The sequence below is a fragment of the Peromyscus californicus genome, unplaced genomic scaffold, assembly GCF_007827085.1.
Source record: "Peromyscus californicus insignis strain IS unplaced genomic scaffold, ASM782708v3 Scaffold_1__1_contigs__length_55948999, whole genome shotgun sequence".
Lineage (NCBI taxonomy): Eukaryota > Metazoa > Chordata > Mammalia > Rodentia > Cricetidae > Peromyscus > Peromyscus californicus.
Window position 1 is genome coordinate 55,131,396 of NW_026294492.1, and position 22,806 is coordinate 55,154,201.

The 22,806-nt window shown below is 63.4% G+C and overlaps 3 protein-coding genes across 5 annotated transcripts in view; 1 reads left to right on the forward strand and 2 right to left on the reverse strand.

The window, feature by feature from the left end:
- Nucleotides 1-6,863, reverse strand: part of Arid3a (AT-rich interaction domain 3A) — a 31,021-nt gene extending 24,158 nt beyond the window's left edge. Inside the window, 4 exon segments of the mRNA XM_052747272.1 lie at nucleotides 1,397-1,715; nucleotides 2,255-2,565; nucleotides 2,568-2,910; nucleotides 6,327-6,863. Coding sequence (XP_052603232.1) covers nucleotides 1,397-1,715; nucleotides 2,255-2,565; nucleotides 2,568-2,648 — 711 coding nt within the window. The 5' untranslated portion in view covers nucleotides 2,649-2,910; nucleotides 6,327-6,863.
- A 3,891-nt stretch (nucleotides 6,864-10,754) lies between these two features.
- Nucleotides 10,755-14,310, reverse strand: Kiss1r (KISS1 receptor). 2 transcript variants are annotated; one of them, XM_052747278.1, is made up of 5 exons: nucleotides 13,892-14,310; nucleotides 13,126-13,250; nucleotides 12,176-12,311; nucleotides 11,773-12,005; nucleotides 10,755-11,321 (listed from the first exon to the last, which is right to left on the reverse strand). In XM_052747278.1, the coding sequence occupies exons 1-5, from the start codon at nucleotides 14,133-14,135 to the stop codon at nucleotides 10,866-10,868; spliced, it is 1,194 nt and encodes a 397-aa protein (XP_052603238.1). In that variant the 5' UTR covers nucleotides 14,136-14,310; the 3' UTR covers nucleotides 10,755-10,865. The 2 variants fall into 2 exon arrangements, with proteins under 2 accessions (XP_052603238.1, XP_052603239.1); XM_052747279.1 differs by having other exon boundaries at nucleotides 12,180-12,311; nucleotides 13,892-14,221.
- A 1,293-nt stretch (nucleotides 14,311-15,603) lies between these two features.
- The window catches only part of R3hdm4 (R3H domain containing 4), a 10,102-nt gene continuing 2,899 nt past the window's right edge, over nucleotides 15,604-22,806 (forward strand). The window contains exons 1-5 of one of the 2 annotated variants that reach the window (XM_052747295.1): nucleotides 15,604-15,786; nucleotides 20,809-20,963; nucleotides 21,184-21,308; nucleotides 21,531-21,651; nucleotides 22,133-22,218. In XM_052747295.1, coding sequence (XP_052603255.1) covers nucleotides 15,725-15,786; nucleotides 20,809-20,963; nucleotides 21,184-21,308; nucleotides 21,531-21,651; nucleotides 22,133-22,218 — 549 coding nt within the window. In that variant the 5' untranslated portion in view covers nucleotides 15,604-15,724. The remainder of the gene's footprint in view (nucleotides 15,787-20,808; nucleotides 20,964-21,183; nucleotides 21,309-21,530; nucleotides 21,652-22,132; nucleotides 22,219-22,806) is intronic. The other variant, XR_008220344.1, reaches the window with a different exon arrangement.

The following is a 22,806-nucleotide window of genomic DNA, read 5'->3' on the forward strand; positions in this document are numbered from 1 at the left end:
GGGAGGGCGAGGCCGCCCCACCCAGCCCAGGCCCTGTCTCAGCAGGTCCCGCAAGGGCACAGGGGGTTAACTCCTCTCAGTTCCTCGAAACTAGTCTTTGTGCTCCAGGGCCCTCGCATGGCTGTGCCACCAGAACGCCATCTGCCCTGTCTTGGCCACAAGTACTCGACCCTAACCTAACCTGAGCCCCCTGGGCGCCTCAGCTCAGCGGCTTCCCAGGCTCTTCCGTGTCAAAGGGGACCCCAGGCCTGTTCCTCGAGGGCCCCCAACAGCAGAGCTCAGGTCACCTCCTGAAGCTGTCCTGATCAGCTCTGTCACCCAGGGAACATCTGGAGTCCTCAGCCAACCTCTGGGGCTACCTCTTGGCTACACACAAGACTTGGCCCTGGAGCCAGCCCGGGAGCTGGTTTCCACCCTGGCCACACACCCAGGGGTCGGCTGGGCCAGCTGGCCGGGCTAGAACGCAGGCCCCAGCCCGGCAGGCCAACCATCTGGTTTCCATCGGCCTGCGGACTTCAAAGGCTCCCTGCCGGCCACTTCCTCCAGCTTGGCCGCCTGCAGGGAAGGGCCAGGGCGGTCTGAGCTTCCTCCATGCCCCTCCCGGGGCCCAGGAAACCTATGTGGGGGTTCCACAGACACCTCCTGCCTAGCCAACCAACACACCAGCACCCCTGGAACCGTCCGCCACGAGCCTCGATGCTCCCGCTCCTGCTGGCTCCGTACATTCACAGCTCTAAGTGTCCCTCGGCACCACCCTGGACCAGGATTGCCATGGCACCCTAGCCCCCTGGGCACCGTAGCTCGGGCCGCATGCTCTATGAACCCCACAGCTCTCCAGAGCTGACTCCACATCCTTGCTTCAGGTTGCCAAGCCACCCGACGTGTGCTGCGCATGAGCGTGTAAACCAGAGACGAACACCGCGTGCCTTCCTCTACGCTCTCCATGCTACTGTTTGAGGCAGGGTCTCTCGGTGAACCCGGGGCTCACTGTCTCCGCTAAGCTGCCTGCCAGTGAGCCCCATCTCCCGGGGCTGCAAACACACACCCTGGGCCTGGTGTTTTGTATGGGTGCTGGGGGTCGGAACTCAATCTTCACGCTGGCACAGCTCTTAACCCACCAGGCCATCCCCCAGCACCAAGCCACCTTTCTACCGAGGAGGACGCAGCAGAGCCCCACACTGTCCTCAAAGTTCCTGGTGCCTCATGGTCCCCCCCCCCCGGGGGGGCCTCGCCCTGGCCTGTGTACCTCAGCCACACACAGGATCTAAGCTGGGCCTCCCCAGGATCCCGCAGAGCCCATCCCAGCAACAGGACAGGGGTGTGTGTTGGGGGTGTGTGTGTTGCGGGGGTGGGCAATCAAAGGCCCCGGAGGGCTGGACCCGAGCGCATGGCCTACCTGTTTGAACTGCTCCTCAAACGTCCAGTCTCCGTGGTCTGGTGGTGGCATCTGGGACGCCGTGTGAGCGGGGTGGGCCGGGCCAGGTCCCAGGCGCTCAGGACCGCCCAGCACTCGGGGACCACCATCTCCACGGAAAGACTGAGCAGGTTGGGCCTTGCGGGCGAAGAGGCTTGCAGAGCCCAGGCTGGCAGACCCCGGGGGGCCCAGGCCCTCTTCCTCCTCCTCCTCCTCCTCTTCCTCGAAGCCATCCTCCTCTTCCTCCTCCTCTTCCTCCTCCCCCAGCTCTTCCAGCTCTTGCTCTTCCCACTTGGGCTTCCTGCAAAGAGTACAAGGCACCCTCAGTCATGGGGACGGGCAGGCACCACCTGACCTCAGTGGCCAGGCCAGTTCCACCCGCTGCCCCTGCCTCAGTCTCTCTCTCTGCAAACCCACAAGGCCTCTCAGGTACCAGGTGGGTCCCTGGCCACACCCCAGTCTTCCCCCTGAACAAGCTCTTCTTACAAAGGGCCCCAACACATCTCCTCAACGGCTCTGCCCCCAGGATCTTTGCACATGTGGTTCCTAGTGCCAGACTCGCTGTAAACAGTTTCCCGTCACTCTTCAGGTACGTTCTGTGAAAACTCACCCCCCCCCCCACACACACACACACCGCAGTCCAATTTTCTTGGCAGCATTTGGCACAACCCCAGAGCTCGCTGAGTCTCAGGATCCCCATGTGGCGGCCCCTCAAGGAAGACAGGTCCACTCAGCAAACACTTGCTCAGCCCCGCAGGGTCCCCTCGGTCACCCTCGCTGGCTCCCACTTTTCAAATGCATGAAAAACGTCGGATGCTGCTGTCCCGAACCCCAACTCACATGTCGTCATCAGAGCCCATGTCCAACAGATGTCCATCTCCTTCAGCGAGTCCTGGTCCCTCCTGGCCTCTTCCCCGCAGGGTGGGTGAGCTCAGAGTCCCTTCCCGGGCTGTGTCTTCGTCTTCAGAGCCGGGAGGCCTGTCCTCGGAGTCACCGGGAGAGGACGGGTGTCCCAGGCCGGCAGCCGCGGCTCGCATGGCCGCCAGCGCGGCCATCTGCGTCCTATGCATCCGGGCATTCTCAGGCTCCCTGTCCTCCTCTGTTATGGCAGTCCGAGCACGGACACCGGTGGGCTCGGGCGGTGGCGGGGGGGTGGCGGCTGCCGGGCCTCCAGTTCCTGCCGGGCACGCTGCTGCCTCTGAATGAGGGTCTCCATCACGGCCTGCAGCTTCATGGCCCTGCGGGCCGGGCCACCCCGGGCACCAGGGGTGGGCGGTGGGGGTGGCCCCTGCGGGGAAGGGTCTTGGCCGCACTGCAGCGTGGGGACCTCGGGGTTGCCGGGACAGTGCAGGGTGGCGGCCGGCAGGGGCAGGGGCCGCCGACTCAGGCTGAGGGCTGGTGGGGCATGCCAGGGACGGCCAACGGGCTCCTTGTCGTCACGTCAGGCACCCAGGGGCAGATACTGGTGTCAGGCTCATTCAAGCGCTTGCAGACACCTGGGGAAAACACAGCAAGAGATGAGGTCAGACCACACCTGAGCCCCACGGACGCCCTTCCTCCAGAAGTCCACAGCAAAGGCTGATGGGAGAGTCCCTCACACCTGCTGGGGCGTGCTCTGCCTATCCACCTGTCTGCAGGTTTGTGGGGACCCGGATCACTGCAGTGGAAGCCTGGGGAATCTCTGGTCCCCTCCAGTTAGGCCCACCAGGGACACCGTGGGTGATTGTCCCCAAAGCAAACTGTGGGGGAGGGGCCTGGTGTCCTGGCTTTCTTATTGGCTGTGCCCCTGTTCTAGACCCTGGGGTGCCTCTGGGTTCTGGATTCTGACTCTATGTTCCACATGTTGCTTAGCCTGAGAGGCCCCGAGAACCCCCGGCCAAGATGACCTATTTGCTGTGTACGAGGCCTGGGCGAATGCCTCCCTCTACAATGTCACTTTCTAGAGATCCCTCAGCTGCCCCCTGGGCCTTGATCTGTCCACCTATGTGGCACCAGGGCCACCGTGTCACGCTTTGGAGAACCAGCACAGGGTGGGCACCGTGCAGGTGGTGGGGGAGGGGGGGTACCGGGGAGGACGGCTGTGCCGCAGACGGGGGAAACAAAGTTCAGGAGTTCACCAGGCTGGGTTGGGCGGGGTATGAGAGTCCTGTGCTGCTCTCTTGAGTCTGGGGTCACCAGTTTATAGGGCTCCATGGGAGAGGGGGGCGGTAAATGTCCCAGAATACAGCACTCTGCCTGGCCAGAGGGCCCTTCTGGGCCTCCCAGAAGCCAGCAGGGCATCCAGGTCCCACCTTGCCCCAGGCCACACCCTCCTTCCCCCCCCACCCCCCCATAAGTCGCCAATAAAACAGAGGGAGGAACCCAGAAGGCCTGAAATCAAGGGACCAGGGAGAAGGAGAAAGTTTAGTCCACCTCCCAGACTAAGGTCGCCCTCAGCCTAACCTGAACCCCAAAGTCCATACTGACCCCAGAACTGACCCCCAGAACTGAGGAGGAGGTACGGCTGAGGGTCCTGGCTGCCGTCCAGGGACATTCTGGTCACCTGGCCCTCCCTCCACGGGACCCCTGCAGTGCAAACCCTCGAGGTCTTCATGGAAAACGGGAAGTCTGCGGTCCCCTTCCCTAGACATCTGCCACCCAAACCATGGGGTAGAGCTGTGGCAGGTGGGTGGCCCCCGGGGCCCTGTCAGTCTAGGATTCCCAAGACAGGAAGATGTCAGAGGCGCAGGCACTGGAGTGACCATCCCAGCCTACACACACACACACACACACACACACACACACACACACACAGTCCCTCCACACCCTGCGGCTGCTGGTCACCCTGTCCACCAGACCCAAGAACTGCTGAAGGGGGCATTTCTGGACACTGTCTGGCTTGGTCCATCACCCTTCCCCCACCTCTGACAACTTGGAGCTGAGCACACCCCCCTACGGAAATGCTGAAAGCGACGCCCCCTCTTTGGGGTGGGGTGGGGGGACCCACAAGGAAAAGGCTAGAGGAAGCCCCTGTCCCAGACTCCCGTCCCCACTCCCAGGCCTGCTTGGTTTAATGACCCTTCCTGGTGGAGGGGTGGGGGAGGGGAAGAGGCAGGCCTCCACTGCTGGGGCTGGTAGTGGGTGGAGGGGGGTAGGTGGGAACCCCAGAGCTGCCCCTAGGCCAGTCTGGACACCCCCCCCCCCCAGGGGTACCATTACCCCTGAGCTTATGTGGCCATCCTTGGAGGGCCCTGCCGACTAGCTCTTTGTCTTTCCTTGCCCCCCAACCTCAATTTATGACATTCTCACAGAGAGAGAGGGTGACCAGGACTTGGTGGCTGGTGATTGTGGGGGATCTGGCTGGGGTGGGGACTGGGAGGAGACCCGGAGCCACACCTCATCCCCCACCACCTCCAGGCTTCAGCAGAGAGAGAGAGAGAGAGAGAGAGAGAGAGAGAGAGAGAGAGAGAGAGAGAGAGAGAGAGAGAGGTCACTAGCTCGGCCAGGCCTTGCAAAACACGGTTATTTGGAGTTGTGCAAGGCCAGGGCCCGAGGGTGGCGAAAGGGGCCCCTCTCTCCTCCCAGGGAGGTGGAGGGGGAAGGGCAGGGGCTGGGGAGGGGGCCGGTAAAGAGGGCACCGTGGCCCAGCTCACCAGGAGACGTGTGCAAAAACACATTCCAGCAAGTCCTAGTAGTCTGAGGACAAATATAAAACCACAACAACACAAACGAACAGAAACCCCTAACGTAGTCGGGATTTCAAAGGCTTCTTGGAAAGAGCGAGCTCCGGGGGGTGGGGGGGAGCCCCTGCTGCCCAAGTCGTAAAAAACGGAAGATGTTTGACAAACCCGCTGCGAGTTGACACACACGCGTGCACTCCGAGCTTCCTGCTCCCTCCTTTTGTGTCGGGGGTGGGGAGGGCCCTGGGACCCTGCGGGCGGGCTCTGGGTGGGTGCACCCTGCGGGGGTAGAGGGGACCCCAGTGGGGGGCACTGGCGCTTGGGACCGAAGGGGGAGGGACGGCGGACCCCGTCGGGCACAGGTTTGGAGAAGAAATAGAACTGAAGGCACCGGGGCGTGGCGGCGCGCCCGGCCTGGGATTTCCCCAGAGCACTTGGGAAGGGAAGCTGAGGCAGGGGGATGGCCTCGAGTTCCAGGCCGGTCTGCGCTTTAAGCGGAGCTCTAGGTCAGCCTGGACTACGGAGTGAGATCCTAGCTCCAAACATTACAAAAACATTTTCTTTTAAAGAAGAAAAGGCAAAATGAAGCCCCCAGAGCGCAGCTCCCAGCCCCCGCGCGCGTGTACACACACACACACACACACGCGCGCGCACACACACGCACGCACACACGCGCGCACGCACACACCCCGGGTCGTTTCCTTCCGCCAGGGGACCGCGCGCACTCGCGACCCCTGCGCGCCTGAACACTCGCGTACCGGATGAAGGTCTCCAAGGTCTACGGCCGCGACAGCCGTCCCAAGCCTGATCCGGTCGAGTCACCTACCCAGCCCTACACCCCCCCCACCACGCGCGTCTCTGCCTAACTTCGGGGACCCCGCAATTGTCGGTTTCCAGGGTGCCCTACGCTGGCACCCCTAGGGGAGATGGCTGGAGCCGCGCTGCAAAGGGCCTTCCCCACCGCTCGGGGTGGCCCGGGGGGCGCATGCCCGGGTGCCCGGAGTCCAGCCCAGAGTCCAACCCGGTGGTGGCCTCCGGTGGCCTCTCGCCCACTTGGCCTCCCCCTGGTGCCCGGTGCGCGCTCCTGGCTCCGGGGTCACCCGCCTCACCGAGTCTCCAGGCCGCGTCTACACCTCCATCCGTCCGGATCGGATAGGGATGAGGTCTCCGCGCGCGACCGGCCCCCCCGCCCCGCCCCTCCCCCACCCGGCAGACGAATCGCCGTGTGACAAATTGCTCTCAGATGCAAATACCTCGCCGGTGATTCAGCAGCCCCGGGGACGCAGGAGGAGGTGGTGGGTGTCTCTCCACGGTTCCCCTTTCCGAGCTTTCCCAGGACACCTCCCTGGGGTGCCCCCCTCTCCAACTCAATCCGAGGACGTCCACGGTGGGAGGAGGTGGAGGGGAGCTGGAAAGCCGCGGCCGAGTGGACGGAAATTTTCAGGTCGCGGCCCCTTTAAATGATAATAAATAATAAAAGGAAGGGGGAACCGAACCGAGGGCTGCCCCGCCCCTAGCTTAGGGACTGTGCGCAAAGTGCACGGCGCAGCTCGAGGCGCAGAGGCCGCGAGCGGGAGGGCGGGTCTGCGAGCGCCCCACCGAGGGGCGTCCAGAAGAGTGACCGAGGCTCTCCATCCCGCCCCTGCGCGGAAGCCCCCTGGGTCCGCGGTCGTGTCCCGGTCTCACCCGGAACGGGAGATGGATCAGCCGAGCTCGGAGCTGGACCTCCTGCCCACTACGTTACCCAAACCTCTCCAGCGTGGGGCTCCACGTCTCAGAAATGGGATTAAAAACCCGGGAGAGGCCTGAGCTGCGGGGGCGGGGACGCTGGGGGGGGCCGGGCTGCGGACGTTGCGGGGGGGGGGGGGGTGCGCTGCGTGCGCAAAAGCACGGAGTTGGGCTGCGCGCGCGTTCGAGGAAATGCGAGGAACCGTGACGACCCCGCCTAGGAGCGAGGGGCAGGAGGTCCAGCCTTTCACATCTCAGTGAAGCGCCTGCTGGGACCCGCCCTGTGCATCTCGGCGGAGTGCAGGCTTCTGAGGCCCGCATTCTGCGGGATGGGAAACTGAGGCACGCTGTGAGCTCAGCTGAGAGCTGAGGCGACCCTAGTGGGTCACGCCCGTGCTCAGGGCGGCCCTCCACTCCTGCAAGCTCCCCACGGGTGGTGCTCGGGTCCCTGGCTGGACTGTTGCGGGGCTCCCGAGCAGCCTGCCCCTCAAAAGTCACTTGGAGGGAGGGGGCGAGTCTGGACCAGTCCCCCGGAGTCCGGCCTAGAACCCGAGAGTGCAGCAGGTGCTCGGAACCTGGGCCCTCGAGGCGCAGGGATGCAGGTGGCAAACTTCACCTTCAAACCCGCGGACACCTTGACCTGTTAGGGCGTGGCCCCGGGGTGGGGCTGGGCCTGCACGCGCGCCCCGGTCCTCCTCCAGCATCACACCCACCGGCTTGCAGATATTTCTCTCTCAACCTGTGCGATGAGCACACTGATCCTAACTCTGAACATCTCGTGGGTCCCCTGTCAGTTTGGACAACCCTGACCCTAGTGCCTAGCTAATGAACGCAGCCAAAATTACATCCGCTACTTTGTGTGTGTGTGTGTGTGTGTGTGTGTGTGAGAGTGTGAGTGTGTGTGACGTGTGTGTGTGTGACATATGTGTGTGTGACATTGTGAGTGTGTGTGTGACATATGTGTGTGTGACGTGTGTGTGACATATGTGTGTGTGACGTGTGTGTGTGTGACATATGTGTGTGTGTGACATTGTGAGTGTGTGTGACGTGTGTGTGTGACATATGTGTGTGTGACGTGTGTGTGAGTGTGTGTGTGAGAGTGTGAGTGTGTGTGACGTGTGTGTGACATATGTGTGTGTGTGACATTGTGAGTGTGTGTGTGACATATGTGTGTGTGACGTGTGTGTGTGTGTGTGTGCGCGCGCGCGCCCCCCGAGTCTAACCACGCACTACATGCGCAGCCCTAGCTGGCTGTGTAGACACACTGGGCTTGAACTCACGGAGCCCTGCCTGCCTGCGCCTCCATGAGTGCTGGGATGAAAAAGCATGTGCTACCACGCCTGGCAAAATAATATTTTTAAATTACTTTTTATTTATTTGTGTGTTGTGTCTGGGTGTCTGTGCGCGGATGGGGAGAGGAGGTCAGAGGACAACTGAGTGGAGTCTGTTCTCTCCCTCCACCTTGTGTGATCCTGGGTATCCAGCTCAGGAGGCCGCTCCTTAGCCCTGTTCGCGGCCCCTAGGACACCGTCCTTAGTACTTCTTTAATAGCCTCTTTAAAGACAAATGCCACAATCTGCTGTTTCCATTTATGGCAAGGGTATCTAGCCGAGGGTCCAGGTGGCGAGCATAAGGACCGACTTCCTAGGACCAGCAGGATACATCCCTGGGGTCCTGAACCCATCAGACTGGTTCCGTGAGGCGTGCGCGCCCCCTGCAGGGCACCAGAGGAACTGCGTCCAGGTAGAGCGCAGCATGGCCGTGAGTGGCCGCCAGGTGGTGCCATTGCACCTAAAAAGCAGTCCCCCAAGTGAGGTTTGGAGAAACTGAGGCCTGAAGTCATTTTCTCCTACACAGATTTTCTGTGCAGACGAGGTGTGAACGTGTAGCCCGTGATGGCTTTGAACTCATGACCCTTCTGCCTCTGGTTTTTTGTTTTGTTTTTTAAATATTATTTACTTATTTCATGCGCGTTCATGTTTTGCCTGTGAAGGGGTCAGATCCCGGAAACGGGAGCTGTAGGCAGTTAGGGTTGGGACTTGAACTCGCATCCTGTGCAAGAGCATCCAGTGCTCTTAACCACTGAGCCATCTCTCCAGCCCCCTGCTGCACGAAGTTAAATTTCCTAAAAGGGGCAGTGCACATGGCCACATCATTTTCCTTCCCTCCTTCCTTCCTTTCTCTTTTTGTTTTTGTTTGTTTTTCAAAACAGGATTTCCCTGTGTCGCTCTGCCTGTCCTGGAACTCACTCTGTAGACCAGGCTGGCCCTGAACCCATAGAGACCTGCCTGCTTCTGCCTCCTGAGTGCTGGGACCAAAGGCGTGGGCCAGCACCTCTGTTTTTGAATGTGGATTTGTGACCTTTCCCGTAGTGCCCCCCACCCCGTGCACGCGCGCGCGCGCGCGCACACACACACACACACACACACACACACACACACACACCCGAAAACCTCCTTCCCAACAGGTGGCAGGATACGGACCCTGGGGATAGATTACTTTCAGAACGGATTTGTAATTTGGTGGTGACTGTCTGGAGGTGATAAAGTTGGAAGCCGGGGCCTGATTGGAGGAAGTGTGTTTCTGGGGGTGAGGCAGATCTTGTCCCTTGCTTCCTTCTGCTTCCTGGCCACCCTGTGAGCGACTGTGTGTGCTCCGTTTCATCCTCCTTCCGTGATGGTCAGCCCACCAGGGCCAGGCAGAGCCAAAATGACTTCCTTCTTCCGACTGTTTCCTCCTGGGAAATGGCTCAGTTGATGGTGTGCTCGCCTTGCAAGTGTGGGGACCCTGGTAGAAACCCAGGCCTGATGGGGTGCTCAGCACTGGACATGAGGCAGGGGGATCCCGGGGGCTCCAGGCCAGCCAGTCTAGAGGGATCACTAAGTTCTGGTGCAGAGAGAGACCCTGCCTCCATAGCGAGGTGCAGCCAGGCGGTGCACTCCCTCTCCTTTGGTCCCTGTCAGTTCCAGGCCAACATGACGACTTCCCTGCCTGTCAGGGCTACAGGGTGGGACAAGCTCTCAGAACTAACTACCACGAGTGTTCTTAACCCTCTGTGGTTAAGAACACTGGCTGCTCTCGAAGAGGAGCCAGGTTTGATTCCCAGCACCCACATGGGGGCCCACAACCATTTCTAACTCCAGTCCCAGGGGATCCCACATCTGGCCTTTGTCAGCAACCTGATGGGGGTGCTGGGGAGGGAACATGGGTTCTCTAGAAGAATAGGATGAACCCTTAACTGCTGAGGGGCTCTCTATCTATCTATCTATCTATCTATCTATCTATCTATCTATCTATCTATATTCCTGAGACAGGGTTTCTCTGTGCAGCCCTGACTGTCCTGGAACTCACTCTGTAGACCAGGCTGGCCTCAAATTTTGAGATCTCCCTGCCTCTGCCTCCCGAGTGCTGGGGTTAAAGGTGTGCACCACCACACAGGGTCCTGCTTTTTGCTTTTGGTACCCTGTCTCATCAAGCCAGGCTGTCCTGGAACACTGTGGAGCTGAGGATGACCCTGGACTCCAGTCCTTCTGTGGTGTGACGGTCGTGGTGTATGGTAACTGGTGTGTGCTGGATTTTTGTTTTCAAATTTAAATATCATAAGAAGTACACATAATCTTACATTCTTTCTTTATTTTTTTTTTTCTGATGTTAGGACCTTGTCTCAAAATAGAAAACAAAAGCTGGGCTTGGTGGATTAGGTCCCAAGGTCATGGCCGGAGGATCAGGGTCAGCCTCAGCTACACAGAGTTGGAGGCCAGCCTGGGCTACGTGAGACCCTGTTTTACAATGGGTAGGGGAAAGGAAAAAGAGGTTGGGTATTTAGCTTAGCGGTCCAGCACTTGCCTAATAAGCACAAAGTCCCGAAGTAGATGCGGAAAGTGGGGACATCAATCTTCAAACGCTGTAGAGTATAGAGCAGTATCACAACCACAGCAAAAACCACGGCCCACGGGCCGAACCGAAGAAGAGAAGGCGGTTTACACGGGTTACCCGGGTTACCCGGGACACAGACTAAGCTTTTAACTACTGAACCCCGGCTGGATTGTCCCAGAGGGATTAGCTCAGCGTGGGGCGGCATGTTCACGCAGGACGCACAGCGAGCGCGCAGCAGGGTTCCCGGGTTCGGGCGTCCTGACGCCGGCCTGTCGCCCCGCCAGGCCGTGCGGCACGGTGTGGGTTGGGGCTCGGTCCGAGAGTGCGGAGCCGTGGGGCCGGCGCTGGCGTCGTCGCGGGCCGCACGGGCACACTCGGCAGAAGGCCTGTCTGAAGTGTGAGCCCAGGAAGGCGTAGAGCAGCGGATTGAGCGCCGAGTTGCTGTAGGACATGCAGTGAGCCCAGATCTTGAGCGCGTAGGCGGCGTAGCTGCGAGGGTGCCAAGCCCCCGCGGGGCCCAGGGCTTGGAGCACCAGGAACAGCTGGATCGGGCCCCAGCAGGCGGCGAAGAGCAGGACCACAGCGGCCACCAGCCGCGAGACCTTGGTGCGCACCGCTCCGGCGCGCTGTGCCAGCAGCCGTCCCTGGTGACCCAGGGGTATCAATGGGAGGGGACAGGACCCCCTCCGAGATCCCTCCAGGGACCCCCACCACATGCATACACAGTCCGGGCTCTGATTCCCCCACTGCCGCCTCTCCAACCCCGCCTGGGTTCCCCCACGTGCGCACATATACCCCAGGCTCCGATTCCCCCCAGCAGCCCCTCCGTCCTACCCCGGGTCCCCCCCAACGCACATGCACACACAGTAGGGGCTCCGAAATGCCCCCTAGTGTCCCTCCACCCCCACCATGGGTCCTCCCACACATACAGTCCGGACTCCAATCCCCTCCAGCAGCCGCTCCATCTGCACCATGGGTGCCCGCCCGCGCGCGAACACACACACACACACACACACACACACACACACACACACACACACACACCAGGCTCCGACCGCTCCCCCAGATGCCCCCCTCCCCCCGAGTCTCCCGCACCTGCAGGGCGCCGTCAGCGGGCGCGGGGCGCACAGCAGCACGGCCCAGGTGGCGCAGCATGGCCCCGTAGCAGGCGCAGGTAGCCAGCAAGGGCAGCAGGTACAGAGCCAGCAGGTTGTAGAGCGCGAAGGCGCGCTCCAGGGCGCGGCTGGGAAAGGCCTCGCTGCAGTAGGTGCGAGGCCCCTGCGACAGGCGGTGCAGGGCCAGCACCGGGGCGGACACGGCTGCAGAACCTGTGCCACCCGCCCGCCCAGGACACGCACCGTGGCCGGAGAGTGGGGACACGCCCCACTCAGGAGCCAGGGTCTCCCCGCCACCCCGCCGCCTCCCGCCAAGCCAGGCCCGGACCTTGTCTGCGCCCCTGCCCGCCCCCGCCCTCGTCCCCACTCCGAAGCGCACTCACCCACCCAGATGCTGAGGCTGACGGCCAGGGCCAGGCGCGGAGTGCGGCGGTGCAGGGCGCGCAGCGGGAAGACAGTCACGTACCAGCGGTCCACGCTCATGGCCGTCAGGGTGGCGCACGTGGCTTGCACTGACACCTGGGAAAGCCAAGGACTGAGTGTGGGCCCCGCCAGTGCCACGACGTATCTGACCACTCAGGGGTACACGAACACGTTCCGGGAGAAGCAGCCTGGGTTGAAGGGACCTGAAAACCGGAGGGCCGGGAGGGAGGGGACACTGGGGTCTGTTAGGCTCCCGAACACCTAGACTCGCCAACTGTCCAGTCTCAGGCCTTTCGCACGGCGGCCACACGGTGCGCCTGCATTCTGGGGGTGTCCAGGCCTGACCACCCCTCCTGGCCCACACCAGGCTCTGATCCTGCCCTGCAAGACAGACCGCTCGGCGGTTAGCACACCGGCTGCCCCTGCAGAGGGCCGGGTTCGGTTCCCGGCACCCACATGGGGCTCACGACCGCCCGTGACAGTTCTGGGGACACGACGCCCCCTCCCGGCCCCTGCAGGTACTGCACACCCACACACACACGTGAAATAAAAATTCATTTAAAGGGCGCACGCCTGTAATCCCCCGCACTCGGGAGGCAGAGCCAGGCGGGTCTCTGAGTTCTAGGCCAGCCCGGGCTACAGAGACGCTGATTCAGAAACCTAAAATAAATAAATAAAAGACCTCGCCTCATTTCTGATCACGACCCCACCCTGTGCACCCCAGACCCTGGCCTACACCCACCCCCGGGCTCCGGTGCTGCCCACGCCCTGACCCAGCCTCTCTCCCCCCAGAGCACACGCCCAGCTCTCGGCCCCACCCGCACCAGACTCTGCCCCGGCGGACCCCATTCCTGCTCCCCAGCTCCTTACTTCCTGCTCCCCGGCTCGCCCCCCACCCCAGCCGGCGCACCTGCTGGATGTAGTTGACGAACTTGCACATGAAGTCTCCCAGCACCCAGGCGGGCAGCGGATAGAGGAGCGCCGTGAAGGGGACGCAGCAGAGCAGGAAAGTGACGTCTGTGGCCGCCAGGTTGGCTACAGGTTGGGGACACGCGGGCGGTTGGGCACCCAGAGCTCCCGACCCGGGCCCCTGGCCTCTCCATCCCGGCTGGAGGGACCCCCGACCCCGGCGCGCGCGCGCACACACGCACACACACACACACACACGCGCGCGCACACACACACACGCACACACGCGCGCGCACACACACACACGCACACACGCGCGCACGCACACACACACGCGCGCGCGCGCGCACACACACACACACACACACACACACACACACACACACACACACACACACGCGCACACACACACGCGCGCACACTTTCCACCAGAAAAGCGAGGCGCCCTTCTCCACCTTCCCTGCGCTCTTTCCCCGCAGCCGCGGGTGTCTTCGGCCTCAGCTTCCCCATCTCTGAGCTAGACAGCGGGTGGCCCCAGGCTGCGTTAGGGCGTCCCCCCCCCACACACCTCCCCTTCTTTCCAGAGGACGGGCACCTGTGGAAGCGGCCACGTCTCCTTGCCTCGTCGCCACCCCCCCCCCCTTAGCACTTCTCCAGATGTGACAGCAGCCTTCCAAGGACAGGGTGAGGCGGGACGCACGGCGCGGGGAGTCCGGGGGGCCCTGCGCCCACCGGGGGGGGGGAACCCCAGGAAGGCGCGCACTCACCGATGTAGAAGTTGGTCACCGTCCGCATGTGCTTGTGGCGGCAGATGACGTAGATGACCAGCGAGTTCCCGACCAGCCCCAGCAACATGAGCGCCGCGAAGAACAGGGGGACCAGCCAGGCGTCCAGGGGCCTGGGCGCCGCGCCCGGGCCGTCCGAGGCGTTGGCACCGCAACCTGGGCATCCCGACGCGTTGGCCGGAGCCCACCAGGTCGTGTTGGGACCCAAGGGCGCCTCGGTAGCCATGCCCGGCCGCCCTCCTCCTCCTCCTCCTCCTCCAGGCAGCCTTCGCGGATTGAGTCCCGGGACTGCGGGGACTGAGGAAGACGGACCCCGCTCCTCCTCCTCCTCCTCGGGGCCGCCCTCCCGGGGTGCCGGCGCCCGGGGCTCCGCGGCCGGCGGCGCAGGGGGCTGGGACGTGGCTCCTCCGCCAGCCGCCTGGCAGCGGCCACTCTTATACCCCGCGCCCCCCCTCGGACCCGCCTTCCCGTCGCCCTGCGCAGGAACCGCGCCGGAGCCCTGCGCGCGCTCGCCCTCCCCAGAGCCCGGAGGAGGAGGAGGGAGGGCGCTGGGCACCGCGCAGGGGAGGGGTCGCCGCCCTCTCTCGCAGGGGCCAGCTGCGGCCAGGCGAGGGGCCCAGGCCCGCCGTCCGCAGAAGCCCCAGGGGAGGGTCCCCGGGGTTTGTCCCCAGGACGGCGGGAGCCCTATGAGGCTTCGGGACAGGGGAGGGACCCTCGGTTCCGTTTGGCTGACGCTGATGGTCCCGAGGCGCCCCCTCTAACTGGCCCCCAGTGGCCCGTTCCTGTTGGGGGAGTGGGCATGGGCACCGTGGAAACGGTCAGCAGGAGCCGTGGGGCACTGACCTCAGTCACACCGTGGCACCCCCTGCTCAGTGTGTCTCAGAGGCTGCCTAGGGGCCCCGAGACGTTAGCCTCGGCAAGCCACCGGAATACTATGCAGCAGGGAAAAAGTAAAACGAACTGAAGGAGGGGACGGAAGGTGCGGCTCGGTGGCGGTGTATGCACCTCCTCCTATGTGTGAGGTCAGCCCCGCACTGAGCGGGGGCTCAAAGGAGGCGGGGGAGCAAACAGGAAGCAGCCCTGGAGATTCCGGACAATCCCCCGCCGGGCGAGATGCAGGCTGGGGGTTCTAGAATGCACCCCTTCTCCGCCCCGTCCCCCGAGCCGGATTCCTGCGCGCAGGCCTCGCTTCACCCGAAGCCTCGGAGCCGACGCCGACTTTTAACTAACGAAAGTCGTTTATTTTTAATGGACGAAGGCGTGCGCCGCTCCCCGCAGCCCAGGCTGGCCCTCGACTTGCTGTTGGTTGAGGACTTTCAACATCTGATCCTCCTGCCTCTGCTAACCAGTGCTGGGAGCTCAGGTGTGCGCCGCACCTGCCCTCCCCCCCAAGCCAATCCTGTAGCCCAGGCTGGCCCGGAACTCTCATGATTCTCCTGCCTCCGCCCTCTCCACCAGGCTGGCTCAGACCGGCTGGGGGCGGCTTCCTTCTCGACCTCGGTCCCCGCCGGGCCCGTCACCCCGGGCCGTCCCCCGGGCGCGCGCCCCTCCCCGCGCCCCCGCCCCAGGAGCCGGTCGCAGCTCCGCAGTCGCCTCCCGGCCGCGGTGCCCCACCCTCTCCCCCCGGGCGGCCCGGACTCCGTCCTCAGCCCGCTGGGTGACCCCGCTCGGCGTCTGCGGAGGGGGAAACCGAGGCAGGGCGTGCGGACCGCCCAGGCTGCTCCGGGGCCGTCCCCGCCCCGACCGCCGCAGACTCCGCCCCGCGCGTCACTTCCTCCGCGGCCTCGGGCCGGGCTGCGACTGCGGCTGCAGGCCATGGTGGCTCTGGACGACCCTAACGGCGGCCCGGAGGCGACCCCCGGCGCGGAGACCAGGCTGTGAGCAGGGCCGGGGGGCTGGGCCTCTTCCTGGGCTCCCTCCTCCCCGGGCTGGGGTCTCCTCCTCCTCCCCGGGCTGGGGTCTCCTCTTCCTCCTCCTCCTCCTCCTCCTCCTCCTCCTCCTCCTCCTCCCCAGCCTGGGGTCTCCTCTTCCTCCTCCTCCCCAGCCTGGGGTCTCCTCTTCCTCCTCCTCCTCCTCTTCCTCCTCCTCCTCCTCCCCAGCCTGGGGTCTCCTCCTCCTCCTCCCCAGCCTGGGGTCTCCTCCTCCTCCTCCTCCTCCTCTTCCTCCTCCTCCTCCTCCCCAGCCTGGGGTCTCCTCTTCCTCCTCCCCAGCCTGGGGTCTCCTCTTCCTCCTCCCCAGCCTGGGGTCTCCTCCTCCTCCTCCCCAGCCTGGGGTCTCCTCTTCCTCCTCCCCAGCCTGGGGTCTCCTCCTCCTCCCCAGCCTGGGGTCTCCTCTTCCTCCTCCTCCCCAGCCTGGGGTCTCCTCTTCCTCCTCCCCAGCCTGGGGTCTCCTCTTCCTCCTCCCCAGCCTGGGGTCTCCTCCTCCTCCCCAGCCTGGGGTCTCCTCTTCCTCCTCCCCAGCCTGGGTTCTCCTTCTCCTCCTCCTCCCCAGCCTGGAGTCGTCGTGTCCAGTCCGTCTCCCCCCCCACCCCCACCCCCGCTGGGGTCTCCTCCTCCTCCTCCTCCCCAGCCTAGGGTCTCCTCTTCCTCCTCCTCCTCCTCCTCCTCCTCCTCCTCCTCCTCCTCCTCCTCCCCAGCCTGGGGTCTCCTCTTCCTCCTCCTCCTCCCCGGGCTGGGGTCTCCTCCTCCTCCTCCTCCTCCTCCTCCTCCTCCTCCTCCTCCCCAGCCTGGAGTCGTCGTGTCCCGTCTGTCTCCCCCCCCCCACCCCCGGGGTCTCCTCCTCTGGTCCCTCCTCTTGTCTTCCTCCACCCCCCCACCCCTATGGATGTGTTCTCTCTCCACCCACACCCCTTTCTCTGGCTGCTCACCACAGACCACACCCATCCCCACCTCTGCTCTATGGGGACCCGCTCTATGGGACCCGCTCTATGGGGACCCGCTCTATGGGGACCCACTCTATGGGGACCCCCTCTATGGGGACCCCCACTCTATGGGACCCACTCTATGGGACCCCACTCTATGCGACCCCGCTCTATGGGACCCCACTCTATGGGGACCCGCTCTATGGGACCCACTCTATGGGGACCCGCTCTATGGGGACCCGCTCTATGGGACCCCACTCTATGCGACCCCGCTCTATGGGACCCCACTCTATGGGACCCACTCTATGGGACCCCACTCTATGGGACCCACTCTATGGGACCCCACTCTATGCGACCCCGCTCTATGGGACCCCACTCTATGGGGACCCGCTCTATGGGACCCCCACTCTATGGGACCCGCTCTATGGGGACCCGCTCTATGGGGACCCCCACTCTATGGGGACCCGCTCTATGGGACTTCCACTCTATGGGACCCGCTCTATGGGACCCACTCTATGGGGACCCCCACTCTATGGGACCCGCTCTATGGGACCCACTCTATGGGGACCCCCACTCTATGGGGACCCCCACTCTATGGGATCCCCACTCTATGGGGACCCACTCTATGGGGACTCCCACTCTATGGGGACCCGCTCTATGAGGACCCCGCTCTATGGGGACTCCCACTCTATGGGGACCCACTCTATGGGACCCCTGCTCTATGGGGACCCACTCTATGGGACCCCCGCTCTATGGGGACTCCCACTCTATGGGACCCCCACTCTATGGGGACTCCCACTCTATGGGACCCCCACTCTATGGGACCCCACTCTATGGGACCCCCGCTCTATGGGGACTCCCACTCTATGGGACCCCACTCTATGGGACCCCCACTCTGGGACCCCACTCTATGGGACCCCACTCTATGCGACCCCGCTCTATGGGGACCCGCTCTATGGGGACCCGCTCTATGGCCCACAGGCGCCTGGGCATTTTCCCGGTCCCTCCCTTCGTGCCGGTGGCTGAGGTGGAATGGCCCTGGAGTGCCACCGCTGCCCGCCACCCTCTGAGGGTCCCCGTCCCCTCCGCTGCTCTGGCAGTGATCACTGTGTCTGTGGGAAGTGGTCTAGCCTGGAGCAGCGGGTGTGGCACCCTGGCTTATGTGGGTACTCAGGAATCCGGGTCCTCTGACCCCGGGCCCTGTGTGACGAGAGCTGGCTTGGCCTCCCGCTAGGCCGCTGAGCCTTTCTGTGCCTTGGTTTCCCCTGTCTGTGAATGTGTGGACAGAGGCCCCTCTTCTGAGTCGTGGGGAAGGAGAGGGGGACGACACAGGTCGGGTTGGGACCCACAAAGCTTGCTCCCGTGGGGTCCAGCAATCTGGGGTCCTGTTTGATTCCACCCTTGCCTGTTGGATTTACTTTATTTTTTTATTCATTCAATAACTATATTTATGATATTAATTACATTAACTGTATTGATTTGCACTCATGATATTATGTCCTGATACTGCTGTCCATTTGTGGGGCTTTTCCATCACACACAACAGATTCTGTACTCAGGAAATCATAGCTCTATATTCCTTTCTTCTCCAGCTTGAGATAACATCTAATCTTTCTGTCTCTATGAATTTGTATATTCTATATATTTCATGTAATACAATTCTATAGTGTTTGTCCTTTTTTTAATGTAAAAACAGTTTATGTATAACTGCAGGAGAAATACACAGACAGCTTGAATATAAAAACAGGCTATAATTTAAAAATCCAGGGTTATTTTAAACAGTAAGATATTTTCTCAGTAGAAAATAGTATAAATGATAACTTTTCCCAAAAAGCCCTTTTGAGCCAAATAATAGCTGGATTATATATATAAATGTTGATTAGATTCCGGGACACAGAAGAGACCTATTTTCATCTGTTCAGAGAGCTGTTTTATTAAGTTGTGTAGGTGAGATTCCTATCCATCTTCCCTTCACTGATTTACGGCAGACATTTTTCTATAGGCTAATCCATAGTCTAAAACGCTCTGCTCCCGTGGGGTCCAGCAATCCGGGGTCCTGTTTGGTTCCACCTTGGCCTGTTGGATTTATTTTATTTTTTTAAAACATGTTTTTACATGTGTGGGCATTTTGTGTGCACACAGTGTATGTATATACGCACGCCATGTGTGCAGTACCCGCGGAGGCCGTAAGGGGGCGTCGGGTACCCAGAACTGGAGTCCCGGGCGGTTGTGAGCCCCATGTGGGTCCTCCGCAGGGGCAGCCGGTGCGCTAACCGCTGAGCTCGCCGCTGAGCAGCGTCTCTCCAGGCCTTGTTCTGTTTTGTTTGTTTGACTCAGGGCCCTGCGTAGCCCAGGCTGGCCTCAGGCCCTCTGTGCAGCCGAGGATGACCTTCGGCTCCTGATCCTTCCCTGCCTCAGCCTTCTGGGACCGCGCCTAGCTACCTTACTGTGGCTCTGGTGTAAATAAGTCTATGTTTTGGTGAATTACTTCCCATCAGGGCCTCACCCAGGTGTCCACCTGCCTGCTGGGTGTTGGGGGCGGGCGCTGAGTCACCTCCGCCCTGCTTCCTGTTGGGGAACCGGGTTCTCTGCCGTTCCTTCCGGGAGCGTTAGCCAAAGGAGGTGTGCTGTGCCGGGGTGTGTCTAGGCCAGCCAGTCCCATTGCCCAACCAGCAGCATGCAAAAAAGGCTGTGTTCCCCAAACCCCGCTGACTTGCTGACTTGCGCCCCTGCCCTGTGCCCTGGCCACCCTCCCAGGTCCTGGTCACACTCTGAGGCGTCAGACACTCTGGGCCCTCAGCCCCAGTTTCTGTGACGTGGCCGGGTTATGGGGAAGGAATCTTCGCTCCACAAACTGCAGGGGTTCAGTTGGTTCAGTCCGTCCTGTGGCTTGTGGGCTGCCTGCTGGACAGGGGTGCCGTGAGGGCTCCAGGGGCGTCTGCTCATTGGACCGGCCTGGCCGCCGCCTGGGAGGTGGCATCTGGACGCAAACCAGAGTCAGGCGGAACCAGGGGAGGCCAAGGCTTGCAGGCTTCGCAAGTTTGAGTCCGGGGGACCCTTCTGTCCCCGGGAGCCCTTGGGGCCCGCAAGAGGCGGGGATGTCCCCACGGCCCTTAGAACTGAGCACTGACCCCAGCTGCAGGCCGAGAGCATGGGGGCCTTGCCCGAGCGGGACCCAGGTTCACGTCCGTCCGTCCGTCCTTCTGTCCGTGCGTGCGCCGCCGCGTCAGTCCGTCCCTCCTTCCTGCAGGACAGCCGCGGTTTGTTATCAGCCTGCGCCAGCTGCCGGGGTGCGGCTGTCAAGGCCCGGGGGTGAAGCCAGGGCCGAAGTGGCCCGGCCTCAGACCTCAGAGTCCACATCAGGCCCCCCCGGGGCCGGTAGGGAGTTGGTAGCTGGCGGTCCCTCCGCCGGAGGGTGGGCTCACCCTGCTGGGGGGACCCAGGCGGGCGTCCCCCCCAGTCCCCAGGGACCCCTGCGCTGCAGCCGCTGGAGGCCCGGCGGTGGGGACCCCACCAGAGCTGAAGCTGCGGGCTCCAGCCCTGCAAGGCCCCCCGGGATGCATGCGCCCCAGGCTGAGCCTGCCACCCTGTCTGATGGTCCTCCCGGTGGTCCTCCCGCCCCCCTGTCTCCCTGTGGCTCTGGCCCTGCTGAGGGCTGGGCTGACTGCTGGGTGCCAGGCTCATCCCTTCCCAGGATTAGCTCCATCTTCAAGAGTGAGCTCTGGGGGTGGGCGGGGGGCAGAGGGGGCGGCATGGCCTCCCTCACCCCTGCCTGTCACCTGGAGACCCTGCGCCTCTTCCCTGGTTTACAGGGCGAGGGGGAAAGGGTCCACTTCTGGGGGGGGTGGAAGGGGCCACCGCCGCTCTGTGTGCCTGGGGCTCGGGCCTTCCCTTCTCGGAGCCTCAGTTTACCCCTCTTGCATAGTAACCCGTGTCCTGGATTCCATGGGGCCAGGTCCCGACGCACGGGGGCCTGGGGTGGGGAGGGGACACCGAGCAGGCCCGCCTGGGCCCTGACGCCCCCTCCCCTGGCCCGCAGGCCCCTCCCCGGCTGCCTGCCCACGCTCGGCGGCTCACAGGTGAAGAGGGTCTCGGCCTCCAGGCGCAAGCAACATTTTATCAACCAGGCCGTGCGGAACTCGGACCTGGTGCCCAAAGCCAAGGGACGGAAGAGTCTGCAGCGCTTGGAGAACAGTAAGCGGGGAGCCGGGCGTGTGTCGGCCTTAGGCTTCCCTTGCTGGGGTCGCCCACTGGCCAGGCATCGGAGTAAGGGCTTCAGAGGGTTGCCTAGGAGTTCGGTAAGGCAAGGAGAGCAAGATGGGGTGCTGGAGACCGGCTGGGTAAAAAGGAAGACAGTGGGGGTGAGTGGGGACCCCAGACCCCGCCTCAGCCCACGGACCCTCGGTCCCTTCAGCCCGGTACCTCCTCACACTGCTGGAGACGGCTGGGGGTCCGCCAGGCCCGGAAGACGGGGACGGGACTCCGCCCGCGGCGCCGGGCATCTTCGCAGAGGCCTGCAGCAATGCCACCTACGTGGAGGTGAGACGCGGGCCCGCGCAGCCCGGGGCGTGCCCGCCCTCCCTGTCGGACTGGGGGACCCGGCGGCCCGGCGGCGGTGGCCGTGCCTGCTGAGCTCCTGTGTACCCCCTCGGGCCCCACCCGAGCGGGAGGGACATTCGCGGGTGGGCTCCTGTGCGCCCGTGTGTCCAGTGCGGAGGCGGACCCGGGGGCCTCGGGGCTAGCCTGCGCCCTGTCTTCCAGGTCTGGAATGATTTTATGAACCGCTCAGGAGAGGAGCAAGAGCGAGTGCTCCGCTACCTGGAGGATGAGGGTCAGGGCAAGAGGAGGCGCGGGCCTGGCCGTGGGGAGGACCGGCGGAGAGGTGGGGCCCGGCTGGGGGCGGGGCCTGGGTGGGTGGGGCCTGGCCGTGGGGAGGACCGGCGGGGAGGTGGGGCCCGGCTGGGGGCGGGGCCTGGCCGTGGGGAGGACCGGCGGAGAGGTGGGGCCCGGCTGGGGGCGGGGCCTGGCGGGGGCGGGGCCCGGCTGTGGGGAGGACCGGCGGAGAGGTGGGGCCCAGCTGGGGGCGGGGCCTGGCCGTGGGGAGGACCGGCGGAGAGGTGGGGCCCGGCTGGGGGCGGGGCCTGGTCGTGGGGAGGGCCGGCGGAGAGGTGGGGCCCGGCTGGGGGCGGGGCCTGGTCGTGGGGAGGGCCGGCGGAGAGGTGGGGCCCGGTGGGGGCGGGGCCTGGCTGTGGGGAGGACCGGCGGGGAGGTGGGGCCCGGGTGGGGGCGGGGCCTGGCGGGGGTGGGGCCCGGCTGGGGGCGGGGCCCGGGCTCACCTGGCCCCGCCCCTTGCACCTTCACAGAGGACCCCGCCTTCACACCTCATGAGTGTTTCCGGCGCATCAGCCGTCGCCTGCGGTCTGTGCTCAAGCGCAGCCGCATCCCGATGGTGAGTGGCCCCATCTTCTCGGCCTTTCCGAGTTGTTGTTGGAATCTAGATGGTCTTTTAATGGAAAACCCCGAGCAGGTACCAGGGGAAAGCTGAGAGGTCAGAGAAGCAGCAGCTGCCAGGGTTTACGACATCCTCAGCTAAAGAGAGCGGGGTCCTGTCTCCTCGTGCACCTTCCTCTGCCCAGACACCCCTCCCTGGATTACAGGGGTGTGCTTCCCGAGCTCTGCACCTTCCCCTGCCCAGACACCCCTCCCTGGATTACAGGGGTGTGTGCTTCCCCAGCTCTGCACCTTCCTCTGCCCAGACACCCCTCCCTGGATTACAGGGGTGTGTGCTTCCCGAGCTCTGCACCTTCCTCTGCCCAGACACCCCTCCCTGGATTACAGGGGTGTGTGCTTCCCCAGCTCTGCACCTTCCTCTGCCCAGACACCCCTCCCTGGATTACAGGGGTGTGCTTCCCGAGCTCTGCACCTTCCTCTGCCCAGACACCCCTCCCTGGATTACAGGGGTGTGTGCTTCCCGAGCTCTGCACCTTCCTCTGCCCAGACACCCCTCCCTGGATTACAGGGGTGTGCTTCCCCAGCT